Source organism: Coenobita brevimanus, chromosome 86 (assembly GCF_032717465.1).
Source record: "Coenobita brevimanus isolate Jiangsu-jjx chromosome 86, ASM3271746v2, whole genome shotgun sequence".
Taxonomy (NCBI): Eukaryota; Metazoa; Arthropoda; class Malacostraca; order Decapoda; family Coenobitidae; genus Coenobita; species Coenobita brevimanus.
Window position 1 is genome coordinate 32,937,476 of NC_137039.1, and position 20,184 is coordinate 32,957,659.

A 20,184-nucleotide genomic window follows, 5' to 3' on the forward strand; every position below is an offset into this window, starting at 1 on the left:
CCAGGTTACTAATATTTGGATAGCCTTAGAGGTTGTTTGGATAGTGTGGGTATAATCATGGTAATTGTTGTTAGAACTGTGGGTATAATTTGATAAGTTTCTCATTAGATTGTCTCTCATTTCTTCTTTACCTTGCCGGTCTAATTGTATATTGTTAAGTACCTGATCCTAGAGTTTACGTAGGGTAACTTAGACAAAAAATGCATGAGGGTGTATTAGCTTCTTCTCTGTCCACTTTATCATGAGCACAGATAACCCTTTCTTTACCCACTCCAATGTCATGAATGCTAACATCTTCTCCGTCCACCCATTTGTCATAAGGGACCCAGAAAAAACCCTATTTTCCTCCCTCCACAGCCAGCCGCCTCCCTTCGTCTATTCAGGTTCGGATGACCACGGAATTCACGGACGTAGGACCGACTGCCGACACGGAAATCCGCCTGCTGAACCCCAAGAGTGCCGTCTGTGTGTATACCCCCAGCAACAGCCCCCCGGTCACTCATTACACCCAGGCCTCGCCCCCGGAGATCGCAAGAATCGTGGCCGCGGAGAGTCCAGGTAGCGCAAAGCTGATGCTGAACGGATCGGATGCCAGTCACGCCCCTCTGTGTCTCAGGGCTTCAGAGGGCTCAGAGCAGGGAGAGGTGGAACTGGTGTCCCTAGAAGAGCTCACTGCCACTCTGCCTGCCAGCAGGAAGGCCCAGGGTAGACACAGCAGGAAGAGGAACTTGTCAGATCATCGTTACGACTAAGTGGACAGTGTGGAGTCGGTATGGAAACGTAAACAGCCTAAGAGTTCATGTTACTGAATTAGAACTGGGTAAAAGATTGTATCAAACTGGACAGTGTATGTGTCAGATAATGGACTGTCGATTATGTACAGGGCCAAAAATTGATCCTGCATGGAGTGTTTGGATGCCAGGCACACCCGTCTGCGTCAAAGGGGTTCAGGGGGCTCAGAGTAGGGAGAGGGAGAGCTGGTATCCATAAAGGAGCTCACTGCCACTATACTGTACCTGCAAACGCGAAGGCCCAGGGTAGGCTCAGAAGCAAGACGAACCTGTGCAATCATCGTTAGGACTGAGGATGCACCATGAAGATATACTGTCAACAGGGTACATGGGTTGAATTGGGACAGTGAAAAAAGCATATCGAACTGTGGCAGTGTATTAGATCACAGTGGATTGTGGACAGGATAAAGGACAAAAAATGATGCTAAATGGTTTGGATGCCAGTCACGTACCTTAGTTCCAGGGCATAGGAGGGCTCGTAGCAAGGAGAGGAGGATTTGGTGTCCCTATAAGAGTTCACAGCCACTCAATCCGCCATCATGAAGGGTAGACACAAGCAGGAAGAAGAAGCTGCCAGATCATTGTTACGATTGAGGGGGCAGTATAAAGGTCCGTAGTGGATTGTGAGCATCTTAAGAAACTGTATTAGGACAGTTTAAAGACCATATTAGTTTGGGACAGTGTATTAGATCGGGACAGTTTATTAGATCGCAGAGGAGTTAAAAAAATATAAAGGAAATGCTAAAGTGTTTGAATGCAAGTCGTGCTCCTTTGCGTTCCAGGACATCGGAAGGCACAGAGCTGGGGAGGTGGAGTTGGTGTCCTTGGAAAAAGCACGAGAAGGATTGAGACAGTATAAAAGACCACAGTGGATTGGAGTAGTGTAAAGTATCGTATTGTACCCGAACAGAATAAATAACCATTGCTGAATGTGGACAGAGAAAGAGGCATTATTTGATTGTGGTCAGTGTTGAAATACTGTATCCAACTGTGACTGTTTGGAGAGATTCTACTGGATTGTGGGCATTGTAAAGAACCATATCAAACAGTGGAAAGTGTCGTGAAGCCAAATTTAAATAGAGAAAATTTAAGGGATGATATCGGATTTGGATAGTGCATAGGAACGTGTCAAATTAGGACTGTGTTAAAGGTAACTGCGGACTGAAAACAGTGTAAAATACAATTGCAAACGAAACGTAGTGTAAAGTGCAATGCAAAAGTTAGTAATGGCTACGGAACACTTGAAAAGACCACTGCAAATGGAGACGGTGTACAAGACCATATTAAAGATAGTATGAAAAACTTCAGCGAATTAGGAGCGATATATAGGATTGCATCTCATTTGATAATTGTAAAGGACCATAGGAAACTGTGAACAGTTTAAATAATTATTTAAATGTCCTTATCGAACTGTGAACTGCAAAGGACCTGGTAGTTTGGGATGGTGTATAGGACCCTAGTGGATTGTAGACCTGATCCAGCTACCACATTTGAACAGTGTAAAGGACCAAAGCATCCTATGGACAGTGTGTGTCTACATTTGTGTCCGCATCAGGCCATATAAAGATCCACTTCGGGACTGAGTCTTCTCCTCGGAAGGAGATTGATAGCCAGAATTAACCCGTCCTCATGATGCTGAAGTACGAATGGAGAGGGGGGTGTCTGTAAGAAGAGTGATGCATGTGAAAGTGGCATTGTTGAAACTATTGGCTGTGTTTATATATGTTAAAGTGTGTAAATGTCATCGGTCAAACCGACAGGGTGCGAACATATACAGACATATGAAATCCTATCAGCACTTACTCCATATCCTATCAGCACTCATATTAAATGTCCACTAAAACGTAAGCTCGAACACAAGAATTGGGGTTCATACATTACGATGTGGGAACGCAACCCCCAAACGGCAGTAGCTCCTGTGGGCAGCGTAGAAGAACAAATGGGTTAGGATTAAACAGGGTAATGGACCATAATAGTCCACATCCAAATGTGACATGGGGATTATTGAACTGGATCAGTGGAAGGGACCATATTTAGCCTGCAGTGCATAAAGGCCCATACAGGATGAAGGCAGTGTACAAAATCGTACGGACCCGGAACAGCATGGAGAACCATATTGTACCAGGACAATGCAGAAATTGGTGTGGGACTGAAACAGCAGCACGAATCGTATAGGACTGGAACAGTGTAGAAAAAACGTATGGGGCCGAAACAGTGGCTATAAAAAATTGCTTTGAGACAACATTAAAGGACTGTAGCCAGTGAACTAGGAAAGTGTAAACGACCATGCGGAAATTAAACAAAATAAAGAACGTTACTAGATGATCGAGAGTGCAGAGAACAGTACATTAGTGGAAAGTATGATGATGATGATGATGATGATGATATTGATGATGATGATGATGATGATGCGAAGAACTAATGTATTTAAGAACACAGAGAATTGTACTGGACTGGGACGGTAAAGGTACATGTTAGGTTTTGGGCGGTTTAATACCTGTACTAGTTGGGCATTTTGAAAGATCTTTTTGTTACTGCATCGTTGCAAAGAACCACATCAGACCGTGGACAGCATAAGTGAACATGGCGGACTGTGGCTTCCCTTCTATGAGTATTACCCCGGATATTGCATGTGATAAGGATATTGCAAGGTGATGAGGATATTGCAAGGTGATAAGAATATATAAGGATATTGCAAAGTGATAAAAATATTTCTTAACTCTCCGCGTGGACGCTTAAACGACAATCTGTTAGTGTATTAGATTTCTATGTATGTTAAAAAGTCCAGCAGCTCATATGAGACGTGTATTAAGGATTTATTTTCTTGCATTTCGGCTTTTCTACATGACATAGATCCGAATTCTCCTTGCCATGTGGAACCTTCTTAACACTTTTTCCTTGGCGAATTTATTGTGCATATTACACCTCATTATTCTCTTGCATATTCTTTCGTTCTCTTTTTTCTTTCTTTTCGTTCTCTCATTTTTCTTTCGTTCTTCTTTCTCCTTTCCTTTTTTTTTTTTTTTTTTTTTTTTTTTAATTTTCGACATATTTTGCATCCATAACAAACAAGAGGATATTAACCTCTTCAGCCTTAGGAGGCAGTTTTTTCAAGGTAACGTCAAATTATTCAATTATTATTCAGTTTAAGAGCAACTTAATAGTGAAGGGAACAATTATGCTTTATATCTAATCCTTCCAGGTCGATCAGTTTTTCCTAAGCTGAATAAGTCTACAGGTGGCAAGACTAAAAAAAAAATATAATAGTGGCATAAGATGGCTTGCAAAATAACTCGCTAAGGAACAAGTGTCAAGAAATTTCCTACGCCATGGAGAATACGACCCATAGTCTCAAACAAACACACATGCAGGGACATTTGTATGCTGAATTATCTGTTCTTTATTTTGACGCCTGGTGGTTTAGTGGTCTGAGGCGCCTTTCAGGTTAAAGATTGTGTGCCACTGACTCGAATCCACAATAGGCAGCTAGAGGTTTATTGTTTATTTAAAGGCTTCAGGGGCAGAGGGTGGCTACCTTCCCTTAAACTTAAATGCTCTGGACTAAAGTAAGCATTCTTGGGACCCTTTCATATTACAAAGATATGATAGATCTGTGTTTTTTTTTTCTTTCCTTCGTTTTGCACATAACCTGCGGTATGATAAACTGAAAAGCGCAGTGTAAAAATAAATAAATATGTCCTTTGAATTCCTGACATATGAAAAATGGTTGGGTCTGGGATTTTTTTTCTCCTTCACATATAGCAAACTGCGATATGATAAACTGAGAGACACACTGTACTGTAGAAGAATAATGAGAGAAGAAATAAATATGCCCTTTGGATTTCAGGCAGATATAAAAAATTGTTACACATCCATGATCATTATATGTCAGAAAATCTTGTTGGTTTTCTACTCTCTCTCTCTCTCTCTCTCTCTCTCTCTCTCTCTCTCTCTCTCTCTCTCTCTCTCTCTCTCTCTCTCTCTCTCTCTCTCTCTCTCCTATAGCCATTTCATTTTTCACTCCTTTTCAGAACTTTCTGCTGAACCTCTAAATAGAAAATGGAGTTATAAGCCAACTGATGCTATTGCCATGAAGTTTGGTGTCGAAATTCGAGATATTACTCGGAAAAATAGAGCGCAAAGTTAAAAACTTTTGCCTGCACTTCTGTTTGGCCTACCTATGTTACCGCTAAAATATTTCCGTTTTCTGTGGCGTGTATGATAGAAAACGGGTACATGCTTGCCAAATTCATTTCAGAGGAGCATTGCTTTATCTGTACTGTATTCCTCCTTTGCGTTTCAGGAATACAGATAGGCCTACATACGTACAAGTATTCAGCTGTATGATTAAGGAAACTTACTGATTGTGGGTGAAAGTTATGAAGAAGAGAAATTAAAATCTCAACCTGTGGAGATGTTACATAAGTTCCCTCTACTGACCAAGGTATATAAGGCCATTTTTTTTTTTTTTTTTACTACACAAAAAAAGCCCGTCGTCGATTGTTATACATATTTTGCATGTGCTTTTTTATGTGTGTACCTGGTGTATGCTTGGGTTTCACTTCTTTTGCCCGTGTCTTAAAAATTTTGCTTGACACTCCTGATCGTTTTTGCGTGCATTGTTTTGCTTATGTTTGGTTAATTTTTGCCGCGATAATTTATTTCTGATATTCTTCGCTATGGTCTGCTTCTTTTCATGTTCGTAATTATTAAAGCCCGTGCTGGATTTTTTCCTTCATGGTAATTATTCCTTATGCCAGTTCATATTTATTTGATATCTTCTTTGCTTATGCATATTTATTTTTTTGTTGATATGGTAAATTTCTTAGACGCTAATCATTTCTGCTTGTGCCTAATTATCTCTCCACATCCTTGACTAGTTTTGCGTGTACCAAATTATATATATTTGTGCCTGATTATACAGTATTTAGTATGTGCTGAAAATGTTTGCTTCTGCCTGATATATATATATATATATATATATATATATATATATATATATATATATATATATATATATATATATATATATGCTTTTGCCAGATTCATTCTTTCATTTCTTATTCTTTCGCTTGTGCCTAAAGTGTTATTGCATGTACAGCTGACTCTTTTTGCTAATTCCTGATTATTTATTTATTGTTTGCTGATATCTGCTTATTTTTGCTTATATTACAGCATGTATAGTAGCTAAAAGTGGATGACGGGATATCCTCGTAAGAACTGATGAGACGGCTGGGAGAGGAAGAAAATAAGAAGGAAAGTAGAAAAAAAGAGTTTGAGACGGTTTGGACATGTCGCGAGGATGACCAGATGAGTTGGATAAGATTTAGGAGTATTGAGGTACCGGACTGCCGCATGAGAGGGAGACCGAGGAAGACTTGGGACGATGTGGTAAGTGATGGCTCATGTTTAAAGTTATTTCTAGAGAAGTGGCACGAAAGAGAGGTAGTTAAGTTAGAGGAGTGTTAATGGGTGAACTCGTTTGACCCATACTACGCGGATAACAAAACGTAAAACCGATAATGAAATGAAAATAATGCTTAGTTATATTTTCTTGCACATAGATAATATTATTTATGTTTAGCTATATTTACTGTGCCTGATTGTTTATTGTTATTATTATTATTGTTTTTGTTTTCGGTTTTCCCAGCTGCTTTTGCTCATGTGTATTTCTTTTTGCACCCCGGATTGATTTTACTTCTGAATATATATATTTTTTCTTTTTTTTTACTTAGTCTTGCTTGTGTCTGTCAGTATTTGCATGCCTCTGATTTTTATTGCATGCGTTTGCTTGATTTTGCTTGTCTGACTATTTTTGCTCATGCTAAATTGCTGCTCGTGTCTGTTCCTATTCTGTCTTTAGGGATACATTCTGCAAACATTAATTTTGTTGAGGTTATTGCATGATAGTACTGGTTTTTATGATTGGTTTAATGTGTTTGATATGCAGATGGAGACGTGAATAGGATTATTACTTTATTGATTATTTAAAATACGGTAAAGATCAATTTTAAGACATCAGATCATTTATTGCTCTTCACCCATATTATTATTATTATTATTATTATTATTATTAGAAGGTCCCGTTTAGGTGTGTTATCTAGTTTAACTTGGGGAAATCTTTTAGGAAGGGGAGGGGGGGGGAGTTACGGGCTACAGAAAGAAATGTATAGTTTGTGAATACGTGAACGTTGTATGGAGTGAGTTGTAGAATGGATGGTTCTTTGCTGCACGATATTCACGACAAGGAAGGATTTAAACGTGCATAGCTTAGACTGGGGAGAGGAATGGGTGACAGGTTTTGAGGGAGAGATTTAGAGGAGGTTAGTTCGCACCTAGTAAAAAATAGACCTAAAATGATATATGCACATTATAGACATGAAAAGATATATGCATACTATTTTCAAACAATTTTATTCAGCTGGAGAGAGACTTTGAACCAGAGGCATTAGATATTTCCTTTTCCTTATTACAGATGCCTCATAGTCAATATTATTGTTTAGTGGTGGCTTGATAAAAAGAAAAAGAGATCATCAGTTTAATAGGTCTAATCTAATTTTACTGATTAGGTAAAAAAAAAAAAAAAAATGCTGAACCCCTCCCCCCTTGTACAAAATGCTGGATCTGCCTTTGGGTATATTGCTACTAATGAAGTTGAAGACAAATACTGACTAATTTCACTGTGCTTAATACCGAGGCAGTGCACAGTAACTTTAGTAACTCAGTGATACAGGTGTTGGAGCCCAGTGAGCTTTTGACAGTATTATGTAAGAGTTTTATGATTATTCGAGTTCATTCCTCCAGTCCACTAACTTTTTTTCTTCTTTATTTATTCTCTCTCTCTCTCTCTCTCTCTCTCTCTTGTACTGAAGGGGTTAAATGAAAGCTGTCTTTAACTCCAGTTCAAAAAGTCTCTCAAGCTGAAGAAAATCGTCTGGAGGTAGCAAAAAAAAAAAAAAAAAATCTCCCCGGACTGAAGGGGTAAAAAAAAAAAATAAAATAAAATGGGGAGTTATTTTCTGCCCTTTACATCAAAATTTCGTCAGTTTTTCTCTAGCATTCGGTGTGGTCAGGTCGCAGGGTGAGATGTATGGTGTCGAGATTGGCTATAACCGGGTCCTCTATTTCCAACTCTGCCTCCTCCCCCTTGTCCTTCGAGTCTGGATCTGCTAGGACGATGGTACTTGAGGGTGTTGTCTTCCTTGGGGCACCTGGAGGAGGAGGGGACAGATGAAGGGGTTTAGGTGGCACTAGAAAGGGGTTTGAAAAGGTTTATTTAGGAAGGAGGGAGACGAAAAGGTTTAGATGGTATAAGAAAGGGGTTTGAAAAGGTTTATTTAGGAAGGAGGGAGATGAAAGGGTTTAGGTGGCTCTAGAAACGGATTTGAAAAGGTTTATTTAGGAAGGAAGGAGATGAAAAGGTTTAGATGGTATTAGAAGGGGATTTGAACAGATTTATTTAGGAAGGGGGAGGTGAAAAGGTTTAGATGTTGTTAGAAAGGGGTTTGAAAAGGTTTATTTTGGAAGGAGGGAGATGAAAAGGTTTAGATGGTATTAGCAGATGATTTGAAAAGGTTTATTTATTTTCCTTAGGGATTTTGAAAGGATTATATGTCACAGTGAAGAACTTTGAAGAAATCTGAAAGAGTTTAATGTTATCCTGAGAGAATTTGAAGAGGTTTTGATGCCATCGTGAAGGAAATTGAGACGGTTTTGATGCCATCGTAAAGGGATTTGAAACTCTTGATGTCACTCTAAGGGAATCGGAAAAGGTTTAGGTATCAGTTTGAAGACGTTTGGAAAGGTTTTGGTATCGCTTTAAGGGAATTTGATGGAGTTTTAGGTGCACAGTAAATATGGAGGAACATTTTATTTTTGATTAACAAGAAGGAATATGATATTATAGGCTGTTCATGTTATAAATTGGGGATGCGTTCTATTGTATTCCAGTATTTTGATCGTAATTGTTAACATAGATTGGTGTAGTTCTCTCTCTCTCTCTCTCTCTCTCTCTCTCTCTCTCTCTCTCTCTCTCTCTCTCTCCCTCTCTCACCGCGCTTAAGGACGAGTTTCTCCAGTCCCAGTATAGGCGCTTCGGCCAAAAGGGAGAGTAGAAGACCAAATATGCCTGATATGAAGAGAGTGGCCACCGTTTCCATAACCTGTGGGAGAAAATAGAGCGATAAAAAAATAGAGAGGGCGAGAGAGAGAGAGAGAGAGAGAGAGAGAGAGAGAGAGAGGAAGGTAAATGATAAGGGGAAAATTATAAAGTGATAAAGATAGATACAGAATAAGGAGACAGATGGACAGAAATTATAGATGTGTAGGAGAACGAGAATTAAATAAACACTGTGAGAGACGGAAATATTTGAGATAAAACTGAGATGAGGCGGATGTAGATAACGTGGATGATAGATATAGGAAAATGAGACACTGATAACGAAGCAGAATGATAGACATTATTTATTTATTTATTTATCTGTCTGTATCTGTAAGTCTATCTGCCTGTCTAAATATGTCTGTCTATCCATCTACCTGTCCTCTGTCTACCTATCCATCTATCTCACCTTGTTGAAGTTAGTGAAGTAGGAGGGGAGGCGGACGATGTACAGGTATAAGAGGTACTGAAAATTGAGAGCAACGAGGAAGATACAGTACGTGAGGCGACTAAGGGGCTGCCAGGACGGGTGTGCCAGGAAGGAGTTGACGGGACCTGAGGGGAGAGAGAGAGGTGGGGAGGTTAGATGGGGATGGGGGAATCAGGAAGTAGAGGAAGAGGGGAAGTAGCTGGAGGAAGAGGAGAAGCGGGAAGTAGAAGGGAAGCAGATAGTAGAGGAAGACGGGAAACAGTATGTAGATGAAGAGGGGAAGCAGGAAGTACAGGGAAAGGGCAAGCAGGAGGTAGAGGAAGAGGGTTTGACGGAGGAAAAGGCAAGGAAGAGAAAAAGAAGGAAGGGAAGTGTAAGAAGGAGGGACATATACTTTCTAAGGCTAACTCTCCTCAAAGTGGAAAATATTTAATAACATCCCTCAGTTTCCCTCTCCACCTCACTTTATAAAAAAAAAAAAAAAGCGGTGTCCTCTTCCATCTTAAACATCCCTTCTCTTTTCTTTAGCGTGATGACATAGAGGGAATATAAAATTATATATCTTTTTCTGATATGCTGCTTCTTCTCTCCGTCCTGTCCCCCTTATTGAGAAAAGTGAATGCAAAGTGATAAATATTAATCAGTGTGACGGGTCGGAAGTGACATACATATCTCTTTTATATCCTACTCATCGCCGTAATCACGAGGACTTAAAAAAACACATCGTAACCCCTTTAAAATTAATTGAACCTAACCTGACTCCCCTTTATAACTCACCTCATAGCAGATACAAGGAAATTGCTCGTTTGTAACCAGACCATTTGCCCTCCAGCTTATTAAAGAAGATGCATTGTGTCATCTTTTAATGATCAAATCCCTGTCCTTCCACTCACCTCCGTACCCCATATGACACACAAACACCACCCAGCCCACCGCCACGCCCCACGCCAGTCGACTGAAGCTGCCGTACAGTATGCTAATGGCGGGCACGTAAGGATGGGGCCCGAAGGTGTACGTGTTGTACTCAGGGATGCCGTACACCACGCCATACCCAGCACCGAGAGCCACACCCCACCCGAGTAAGACCTGCCACTGTTTGAAAGACGGGTTAAAGTTTGGTTTGACTAGAAAGGATTAGGTTCAGGAGTAGTTACCTAGCCTGTATTAGGGTGAGGGTAGGTTAGGTTAGGAATATGCATATTAGGTTATTACGTTTGATTGGTTAAATTAGATGAAATTTGGTTAACTTAGGTTAGGTGAGATTATATAGGGCAGGATCACAGTGAATATGGAACGAAGTGCTCACCAACTTCATCTTGATCTTTTCTCCCTTGTTGATGGCGAAGAAGTACCCCAGACACATGCCCACCAGATAGGGTGACGCTCTACACCAGGGCTTCGTGTAGTTCCACTTAGTGTACACGCGGTAGTCAGACAGACTGGAGGAGAACAGGGGGTGAGAGAGGGTGTGAGGAGCTGTGGGAGGCTGTGGGAGATGTGTGGATGTGAGAAAAAGAAGATGTGTAGATAGGGGGTGTAAAGCTGTAGAGATGTGTGCAGATCTGGACTGGGGTGTTGTGAGGTGTAGATGAGGGAAGAAAAGTGATAAAAAAGGGTGTGCAAGGCTGTGTGTAGGTGTTGAGAAGGGAGATAGTGTTGGAAATGGGGACTTGGTTTTTACTGCATTAACTTCTCTTGTGGGGTACTGAAAAGAGAGGAGAGGTGTGAAGTGAAGATAAGGAAGCCTGATTGTATGAGATTGATGGAGTGTTGGGAAATGATGAGTCGGTTTTGGAAGTTATGAGATGTGGTTGAGGTACTGGAGGCTGTGGGATATGCAGGGGTGTGAGTGGGGGTGACGTGAGTGTGAATGGGGCTTGTGAGATGTGGATGAGGTGTGGATTGTCGTTTTGAGTGGATAGGGTGTTGTGAAGTTCAGGTGAAGGAAGTGTGGAGAGAGAGCAAGGTGTTGGAGGGTGTGTAGGGATATGGAATATGGTTCAGAGAGAGAGAGAGAGAGAGAGAGAGAGAGAGAGAGAGAGACTCCTACCTTATATCCTGAACCTGCGTCGGGGGAAGGTTATTTACAGCTATTACTGTCCCGGGAATCACACAGGAGGCCACCAATAGAACCCCCATCCACATCGAACCTAAGAATAGAGGTTCTATTAATTTCATTCTCTCTCTCTCTCTCTCTCTCTCTCTCTCTCTCTCTCTCTCTCTATTTTTATTATTGTTTTCTTCACACTTTAATTTTTACTGTATTCTTACAACCTCTACATAATTTCATTCTTGCACAGACAATGATACTTTCCATTTTAACAGATTTGCAAAAGACCAATCTATATGTAATTTTTATGACAAATTACTTTAGGACAAGATTTCATATGAATTTTAGGTGAAAGGACGATACAGATTTTAGGCTAAACTTACAGGTATTTTTAGGACATTCTATTTTTTGGGGGAGGGGGGAGGGCAAAGTAAACAGCATCATAATTACCACAAACTTACTTAAAATTAGGACAAGTAACTTTCAGGACAAAGATATTTATTTTTTTAAAACTCTTATTACTATCAAACTTTCTTACCCCACTTGCGGTTGAAGAGGATGGGGAAGAAGAGCAGCGGAGTAGCGATGTAGAGCTGAAAGTCGACGGCCGTATACCAACACACGGGGACGCACTGTGGGGGAGGAGGGCGTAGAGTGGTGTTAGTGAGTGTGTGAGTGGTGTTAGTGAGTGCGTGGGGTGGTGTTAGTGACTGGGTGAGTGATGATAGTGAGTGGGTGGGTGGTGATAGTGAGTGCGTGGGGTGGTGTTAGTGAGTGCGTGGGGTGGTGTTAGTAGTGGGTGGATGGTGACAGGGACAGGGTGGGTGGTGTTAGAGAGTGGGTGGGTGGTGTTAGTGAGTGGGTGTGTGAGGGAGGCTGGGGGTACTGAAGGAGCGTAGGGGTAAAAGGGAATTACCTCTGAGCAGTATTGTACATAAAAGAGCAGTATTTGTTGTACACACACATCACAAACACACACACACACACACACACACACACACACACACACACACACACACACACACACACACTCTCTCTCTCTCTCTCTCTCTTACGTACCGACTCCGTATCCATGAAGCCGAAGAACCAGTTAGTGAGGAAGAAAGCGTCCCTCCACCAATATCTACGACAGAGGTCAACAATGGAACCCGGGTCTGTCATGGTGGGGGACTGGGCACCGCGGATGAGCACGGGGGGGAACACAGCGAAGATGCCACTCAGAAGCAGGATGGGCGGGGACAGTCTGATGGGTGGAGAGAGAGAGAGAGATGGGAGGGAATTGAGATGGATAAAGAGGAAAAGAGAGGAACGAGGGATAGAGATGGGGACATAAAGAGAGATAGAAATGGGGAATAGAGAGATGAAGAAGAGCAGCAAGATGGGGGAGGGGACAGTCTGATGGAATGAGAAGTAGAGATGGAAGGGTAGATAGATTGATAGATAGGTGTGTTGGTGGGCGAGTAGATAGATAGATAGATAGATGCCGGTCAAAATCGTGACTGATAGACTGATCTTATGGGTTAGGGGATAGGTAGACATCCACTCAGGTGTTGGATTGGTGGAAATAGTCTCATGGGTGCCTTTATTGAGAGAGAGAGAGAGAGAGAGAGACTTACCTTATGATCCTGTGGACGTAGAAGTAGACCATTTGGAAAGCGGTGATTTTCTTCGTTCGCTCAAAGTCCTGTCGAAAGAAAAAGAAAAACCAGAAAAAAAAAATCAATTCCCTTCAGATGCTTAACCACTTTAGCACGAGAACACGTCTTTTTTTATTTAAGTTTTGCTAGCGTCCGCAAGTTTATTTGGCTCAGTTTTTATATAGTAAGGGGGCATTGGTAACTTTTTTTCTGTTTTATTCCTTCACTGTAAGAAGGTTGCTCATAAATCGTCTAACAACATCAGGTATAATATTTACAGAATGTCGAATCGAAGGGCTTAAGAAATACATATTGTACTAGGAAAAACGTAAGTCCAGAAGAGTAGCAAGAATACAAAAAATAAAATCGTCTGGCGGGAGAAGAAAAAATCAAAACGCGTCATAGCATCGTAGTTAAGAGGTTTCAAAATACAGGTAGGGAGAAAATATAATAGCCGTCTTTCAGTCAGAACTTATGTTAGAATTACAGTAAGCGAAAATAATCGTCTAACGGTAGTAAGAATAGGCAACAGGTCATCGTACTGAAGAGGTTGAAGGTCGTGAGAAAAATGTCGTCGACTTGTAATCATCTGAACTGGGTCACTCACGACTTGAATTATAGTCGTGGGTGCATGGTAGGAATGAGTCTCCTTGGTTACTAGTCAGATCAGTCCTCCACTAAACCTGGCCATCGTCTGAGCTGAAAGGGGTTATTGCGCATCTTCGTCAGTTTAGAATAAAGGAGAGTAATTTTTCTCCCAGGTAACACTAATGTGGTTTAATTAATATCACGTACCTTGGTGAGGTTGTAGGCGACGAGGAGGCCACTGACGAGGAAGAAGGTGTCGACGGAGGGCAGGCCGTTGAGAATCACCTGCATCCCCACCAGGTGCTCGCCTACTCTCTGTGGGGAAGGAGAGGAGCGGGGGAGAGTTAGAGGACGGGTGTGGGAAAGAGAGCGTGGGCATTAGGATTAGTGTTGTTAAGGTGATGATGATGATTATTATTATTATACGAGAAATGATTAATACTGATAGCAGAAATCCAAAAGGAATTGCTTGAATGAATGTAGGTAAAATATTTTGAAGAGGGAGAGAGAGAGAGAGAGAGATGGCCATAGAAAACGTAGTCAGGAGAGGATGACTTCGTTATTATCTTCCTCCTCACTTTACCTCTGTGAGCAAAAACTTGTTAGCAGCGTTGTAGTTGGACATGATGTAGGTGTGTCCGAATGTCACCCACGTCATGGACAAAACTCTGAAAAAAAAGGGAAATGAACAAGGAAAGAAATTAATAAGTGAATAAGAAAATGATATCGTAGTGTATATAGTAAATAATGAAGAGATAAATAGTGAAGAAAAAAAATGAATTATTATAGGGATGGTAGAGTTATTTATGATGATTTGTAAAAAAAGATTGAGGAAAATGGAGAAGGAAATCTTAAGAACATGAGAGAGAGAGAGAGAGAGAGAGAGAGAGAGAGAACACCCCAATGGGAAAAGAAAAGGGAAAAGAAGGTAAAGGTGATGTTGATGATAAAGAGGATGCCAAAGATGATAATGTTGATGATAAAGAGGATGCCAAAAGATGATAATGCAAATAACAATAATAACAAAATTCACCTAATCCCGTGCAGACAAGAGATGACCTGTTTTCCCTCGTTCACATTGATTTTAAAGATCTTCTCGAGGTTGGTGTGGAAGGAGAAGACTAAGATGTACCTCAAGGGGCCTGTGAGAGGAGGAGAAGTAGAGGGAGGGGTAGATAATTATTTCCTGATCTCTACTTTTCATTCTCATCTTCTTGCACAATCTACCTGGCATTATATTTACCTTCTAATTACATCTCCACTTTTTCATAATCATCTTGAATTATCTACTCAGCCTTATATTCTCATCTGCCACTCATTTCTTAGGCTTATCTACTAATCTACCTGTTTTTTCCACCTGGCTTACCTTCGCTGGGATGTTTTCTCCCCGTATAAGCAAGCCAGAGGTCATAGGAGGTACCGACCAATACCAGAGCTCCCAGTAGACTCATTACCACGCTGTAGTAGTAGTAGTAGTAACAGTAGTAGTAGTAGCAGTAGTGGTGGTGGTGGTGGTGGTATTCGTATTAGTAACATTTTTGAAACTATATATTTTCCTACCCAATTTTTCTTCAAGTAATATAATTTTGCAGTGTATTCAGCAGGTTCTGTGCAAAAATTCTTTCTGAACAATCTGGTGTAGTAATTTTTTATATTTTATACGCAGTGACCAAGATGGAAATTTTCTGTCACTTCTAAAAACAATTACCTTATACTGTTAACTCGAATTTTTTAGAAGTATAACCAGTAAGAGACATCAAGAGGAGCAGCGTTTGTTGAGTTTATGCACATGAACGAAAGGGTAACTGTGAGAATTTTCAACTATCTATCTCTTTCCCGTTGTTGCATCATGTGAGGGTGACTTAACTATAGAACCACCACAGAATATCTTCGTAACACAGTGAAGATGGTCCCAAGTCGGGCAGAAACTGTTTTAACCTTCCCAGTAAATCTTCCGCCACAGAATCTCTCATCCCCAGTACTCACATCATGGTGATATCCCTAGCGTTGTATTCTAGGGTAAGAGGATCGTCTGTCTGGCAGCCTAGTGTCTGGATGGTCAGGTTGTAGTGAGAAAGATGCTGCTCCACGCTGTCCTGGGGGGCATAAGGAGAAAAATATGAGGGGAGGAATATTCTGGGATGGTTTGGCATTGTGTAGAGGATGGAGAAAGAGTGAGTGACTAGAATGTATGTGAGTGAGATGGAAGGAGAGAGGAGAGGGAAATTAAGGATGAGATGAAGGGTTGGCGTGGAGAGGAAAGTAACCCAACAGTGCATTAACATCATCATCATCATCATCATCATCGTCGTTATCCTACTTCCATTATAAATACATGGACAGGAAGAAGTTAAACGCACAGAATATGAGACACATGTCAAACACTCATTACCCACACACACACACACACACACACACACACACACACACACACACACACACACACACACACACACACACACACACACACACACACACACACACACACACACACACACACACACACACACACACACACACACACACACACACACCTCCTATTCTTGCTCCTCTGTTCACCTTCGCCTTGTCACATGCCTTACCAATAATCACTTACACCCCTTACGTGCATCAACCCACCCTGAGTTCGTCCTTGGTGCACGACGAGGGTATGCACGTGCTGTACAGACCGCTGGGTATGGCATGTCCCAGCATACCCGCTATACCTGCCATGCGTATGCTCAGGTACGGCCTTACTCTTTGGTCATCCTCCTTACCTGCATCATCCTCACTCTTCCCCTCTGCTGGTGCTTTCCTGGAGATAGGAAGATAGATAGATAGAATGACAGATAGACAGACAAATAGATAAATGCTTGCTTCTTCTCCTTTTTGCCTCATTCTCGCTCCCTACCTCCGACTTTGCATCCCTGGAAAGAGGTGGATAGATAGATAAACAGAGACGTATTGAACCAGGATAGATTACGAACGTTTGCCAGGCGTCGGTAGATGGTAATATATCCTGATGTTATTAAACGTTCTGTAAACAAACTAATATTTGTCATTACTGTACCTTGATTTTTTTCCCCTTCAGTTATGTGCAGTTAACTCTCGTGTGTTTTCGATATCACCGGAACTGGGGCAAGTCCACTCCACAATAATGGCTTGAAACTTAATAACTATATAGCGACTGAACTTTTGGCTGAGAAAAACACGATAGGAGGAGAACTATCAGCATTTTGTCCAATGAAATGGGCCAGACACTCCTTCACACACTATCCAAGCTCCCGGAATCCTGACTCTGCCTCACGGTCCTATCATCCGCACATGTTTCAGGGACGTGGTTTTCCTCATAGGTATGCAACAATGAACCCATGACTCACTTGTAAGAAATAGTGCAGTACTGTCCCTTAAAGTTCCCCTTTGAGTGATACGCCCTCTGGTCCATGCACTCGTCCATCAGGCCAGGCACCCACGTATTGCCCGCCAGGATGCCGTCAGGGAACTTGCCCCACGAGTCTATCACTGAGGAAGGAAAGTTAGAGGCGGAAGTGTGAGTAGCAGAGAAGTGAAGCGAATAGATGGCACGATGTGGGTGAAAAAAGTTCAGGTATTGCATGTGGCAGTGAGAACGAACTGTTGGATGTCAGTTTTGTGGTAGGTGGGACATCCACTCACTCGAGGTAATGATGCCCTCAGTTGGTTCTACACTGAATGCCTAGCCAGTTGGTCTTCCGAAACCCAGGAACCATTTACTGTGTTGGTTGGTAACTATTTCATCAACAGACAGATTACCATTTGTCTACTGAGTTAAGGCGACTGTGGGTCTTGTGGATCAACTGGATGATAGATGGATGGTAAGCTTAAGAGTTGCGGTGCTGAGATGTCAGATGTGGGGAAGATCGAATCAGAGAGAGGATGTGTGAAAGTGGAAAGATGAGTCAGCAGATGAGTGGTATACTGAGCAGTAGAAATCTGGTGGTGGTAATAAGAGTAGCTGTCTCATGCCCTAAAATGTCGTCTAGGAGATCCCGTACTCAATAAGAATCGGGTTAATGGTTACTTGATGCCTACTTTTAATAGCCCAGTTCTCTTTGGTGGCCAGCGCGAGTAAGAAAGCTTGAACGTCCTGGGTGCACTGTGGTGATGATGTGTTGATGCTGGGCAGGTAGATGTCCAGTAGGTGGTCTGAGGCTGAACCCTCTCTTGTTGTTTCCTCTGCCTGTAGAGAGGGAGTGTGGATTAGGGTAGAAAGAAAGAAAAGAAAAAAAAAGAAAGAAACGAAAGGAAGAAAGATAGATAGATAAATAGACAGACAGGTAGATAGACAGAGAAAGGAGTTAGGCTTGTAAGGTGTAGTCAGGATTCCAAAGGCTTGAATGATGTTGATGTTAATGACTGTTTTGCCCATATCACCCGGCATGGTGTTGATAGTTCTCCTACTTTTATGCCTTCTGTCTCGTTGCTTCTGGATCCTGCCTCACCACATAATTCGAGGCAATAGTAGAATCAGTTGAAATAGGTGGTAATCTTGGGTGGGTGAAAAATTAGTGATAGGGAGAGCGGGGATTCCTGTTTCACCAGCCATCAGGATCTCAGCTCATCATCACGCTCAGTGCGTCAGTAATACTAAGAGTAGTCTGGCATGCTCTCATAAAATTTTGTTATCTGTGTGCGTTGAATGAAAGGGAGTAAGAAAAATGTATATGCTATTTGGAGGAGCGTAAGAAAATTCTCAGATAAAATCTCAGATAAGACACTCCGTTCCTAAGTCCCAGCAGTCCCCCTGTCTGTCACATACCTACGCATGTTACTGCTTTCACACTAGTTTTCACTGTCCACAGTGAATACATGCTAGGGCTGTTTCATTCAGGACGGATTTGCTGGTCTTAACGGATTAGCGGGGGTGCTTTTAGTAAATCTCGGTGAGTCGTGTGGAAGATCACATCAGCATTATTCTAGTGATGTTCAGATGTCCGTATTGTGTCGGATGTCAGCTTGGGATTGCATTATCCTGGACATCAGTCCAGAATTACTGACTGACCACCACTTCATTTGTTTAATTGAAATTAAAAGGAACCTGCAATTCTAGTAACTTATTGAAGATGGTTGAAACAAAATTAAGCCAAAATCAGTATCTGTTCATATCGAGTTCCCTGGATATATTGCATTTAAAAGACTGGAGGACATGGGCAGTGGGAAAGACAGATTGAAGACAGTTCCAGAGTTGGCCATCTGCATAAGTGAGAACCTGGGACGACAGGTCGGCTGGACAGAATAGGGATGAGACTTTCTAGCTAGTTGAATGCTGTGTGTCCGCCGTAATGGGGGAGGAATACAAATAAAAAGTTTAGAAGAGCAGTGACTGGAGTAGTTTCGTCTATGCTCACCTGTGCATGGTGATGGAGGTGGGGCTGGACAGGTGTGTGGGTGGGATGCGACAGTGCTGCCTTCAACGGCGGCGGCAGCACCTCAAGGGTCGCCTCCTGCACCAGCCTCCAGGGGGCACTCACCTCACCTTCACGTGACCTCACAACCTCGGGGTCATCGGGAAGGTCAGCTCCACCACGGCCAATCACGCAGGCAAGCAGCAGCAGCAACAGGAGGCGGGTCATGGCGGCTCGGGTCAATATCTCACCTGGATGGGATAATGAAAAGGCACATACTGTATCCATCAGTTCATATTTGGCCCAGTGCAAGACGCTTCGAAGGGAGGGTGGCAGCAGGAAATCAACACTTTCCCATGGCTGGAGGAAGCCTTACACACGCGCCACGTTTTCAATCCAGGAGGTGGCTGGATTTTTTTTTTCTTCTTTAACGGGTGGTGTCCTAAGGCATAATTGATTTGTCCTCCGATTACCTAACTTCGGATCTTCAGGGGTTCCAGAAAGGGTAATAAGGAATTGGCTGTTATCGTTATTAATAGTTCTTTTACTTGAACTTGACCCAAAATTACGTTCTTTTCCAACATATTTCATGTAGTCCAGTGGCAGAAAAAAGCAATAGTAGGGCTGTATCACCTTTCCATATCACTTCTTTGTGACTAGCATCATATTCTAATGCTGATCTATTGCTACAACTCAGCATCAGATATGGAGATATGGGAGTTTTAGGCCAAGATACAGTAAGAGCGATGAACCACTGATCTACGCTTGTCAGTTTCTGGATTTTAATTGTCTGGTTAAATATCATCATTAATTCTCTTATAACACCTCTCTACACCCACCTCTGCCAGGCTGATAAACGTACTTACCTTCTACAGCGCCTTCTGCAAGAAACTCCTTATATATATACGCTCACATACGCATACACACACACACACACCCTCACAGTACCAACTCCCATTACAGAGGCAACATGAATGGCAAAACACACACACACACACACACACACACACACACACACACACACACACACACACACACACACACACACACACACACACAAAACCAGCAATGGCCTTTCATTTTGACACCCAAACCCATTGTGTAGGTCCATCATTACTCTAGTCACGGTGATAGGCGATAACCCATGGCCGATAACACGCTTCATGG

At 41.9% G+C, this 20,184-nt stretch overlaps 2 protein-coding genes across 2 annotated transcripts in view; one reads left to right on the forward strand and one right to left on the reverse strand.

Moving 5' to 3' along the window:
• Positions 1-752, forward strand: part of LOC145410655 (G-protein coupled receptor GRL101-like) — a 121,714-nt gene extending 120,962 nt beyond the window's left edge. The window contains exon 26 of the mRNA XM_080280769.1: positions 358-752. Within this exon, the coding sequence (XP_080136895.1) occupies positions 358-752 (395 nt within the window). The remainder of the gene's footprint in view (positions 1-357) is intronic.
• A 185-nt stretch (positions 753-937) lies between these two features.
• Positions 938-19,245, reverse strand: LOC145410657 (O-acyltransferase like protein-like). The gene is made up of 19 exons (XM_080280770.1): positions 19,021-19,245; positions 17,705-17,852; positions 17,014-17,155; positions 16,274-16,448; positions 15,641-15,750; positions 15,021-15,037; positions 14,688-14,796; positions 14,238-14,322; positions 13,862-13,969; positions 13,046-13,113; positions 12,489-12,672; positions 11,968-12,061; positions 11,430-11,529; positions 10,686-10,818; positions 10,273-10,471; positions 9,359-9,504; positions 8,845-8,953; positions 7,850-8,002; positions 938-1,080 (listed from the first exon to the last, which is right to left on the reverse strand). Exons 1-19 carry the CDS (start codon positions 19,243-19,245, stop codon positions 938-940), a joined length of 2,448 nt encoding a protein of 815 aa, XP_080136896.1.
• Between the last annotated feature and the right edge of the window lie 939 nt (positions 19,246-20,184).

Coding starts and splice junctions, on each gene's coding strand:
- LOC145410657 (XM_080280770.1), bottom strand. CDS start 19,245: ATGACCCGCCTCCTGTTGCTGCTGCTGCTTGCCTGCGTGATTGGCCGT. Junction 15,751..16,273: donor GCACCAAGGACGAACTCAGG/GTGGGTTGATGC, acceptor TATGCCCCCCAG/GACAGCGTGGAGCAGCATCT. Junction 8,954..9,358: donor ACTTCACTAACTTCAACAAG/GTGAGATAGATG, acceptor TTTCTCCCACAG/GTTATGGAAACGGTGGCCAC.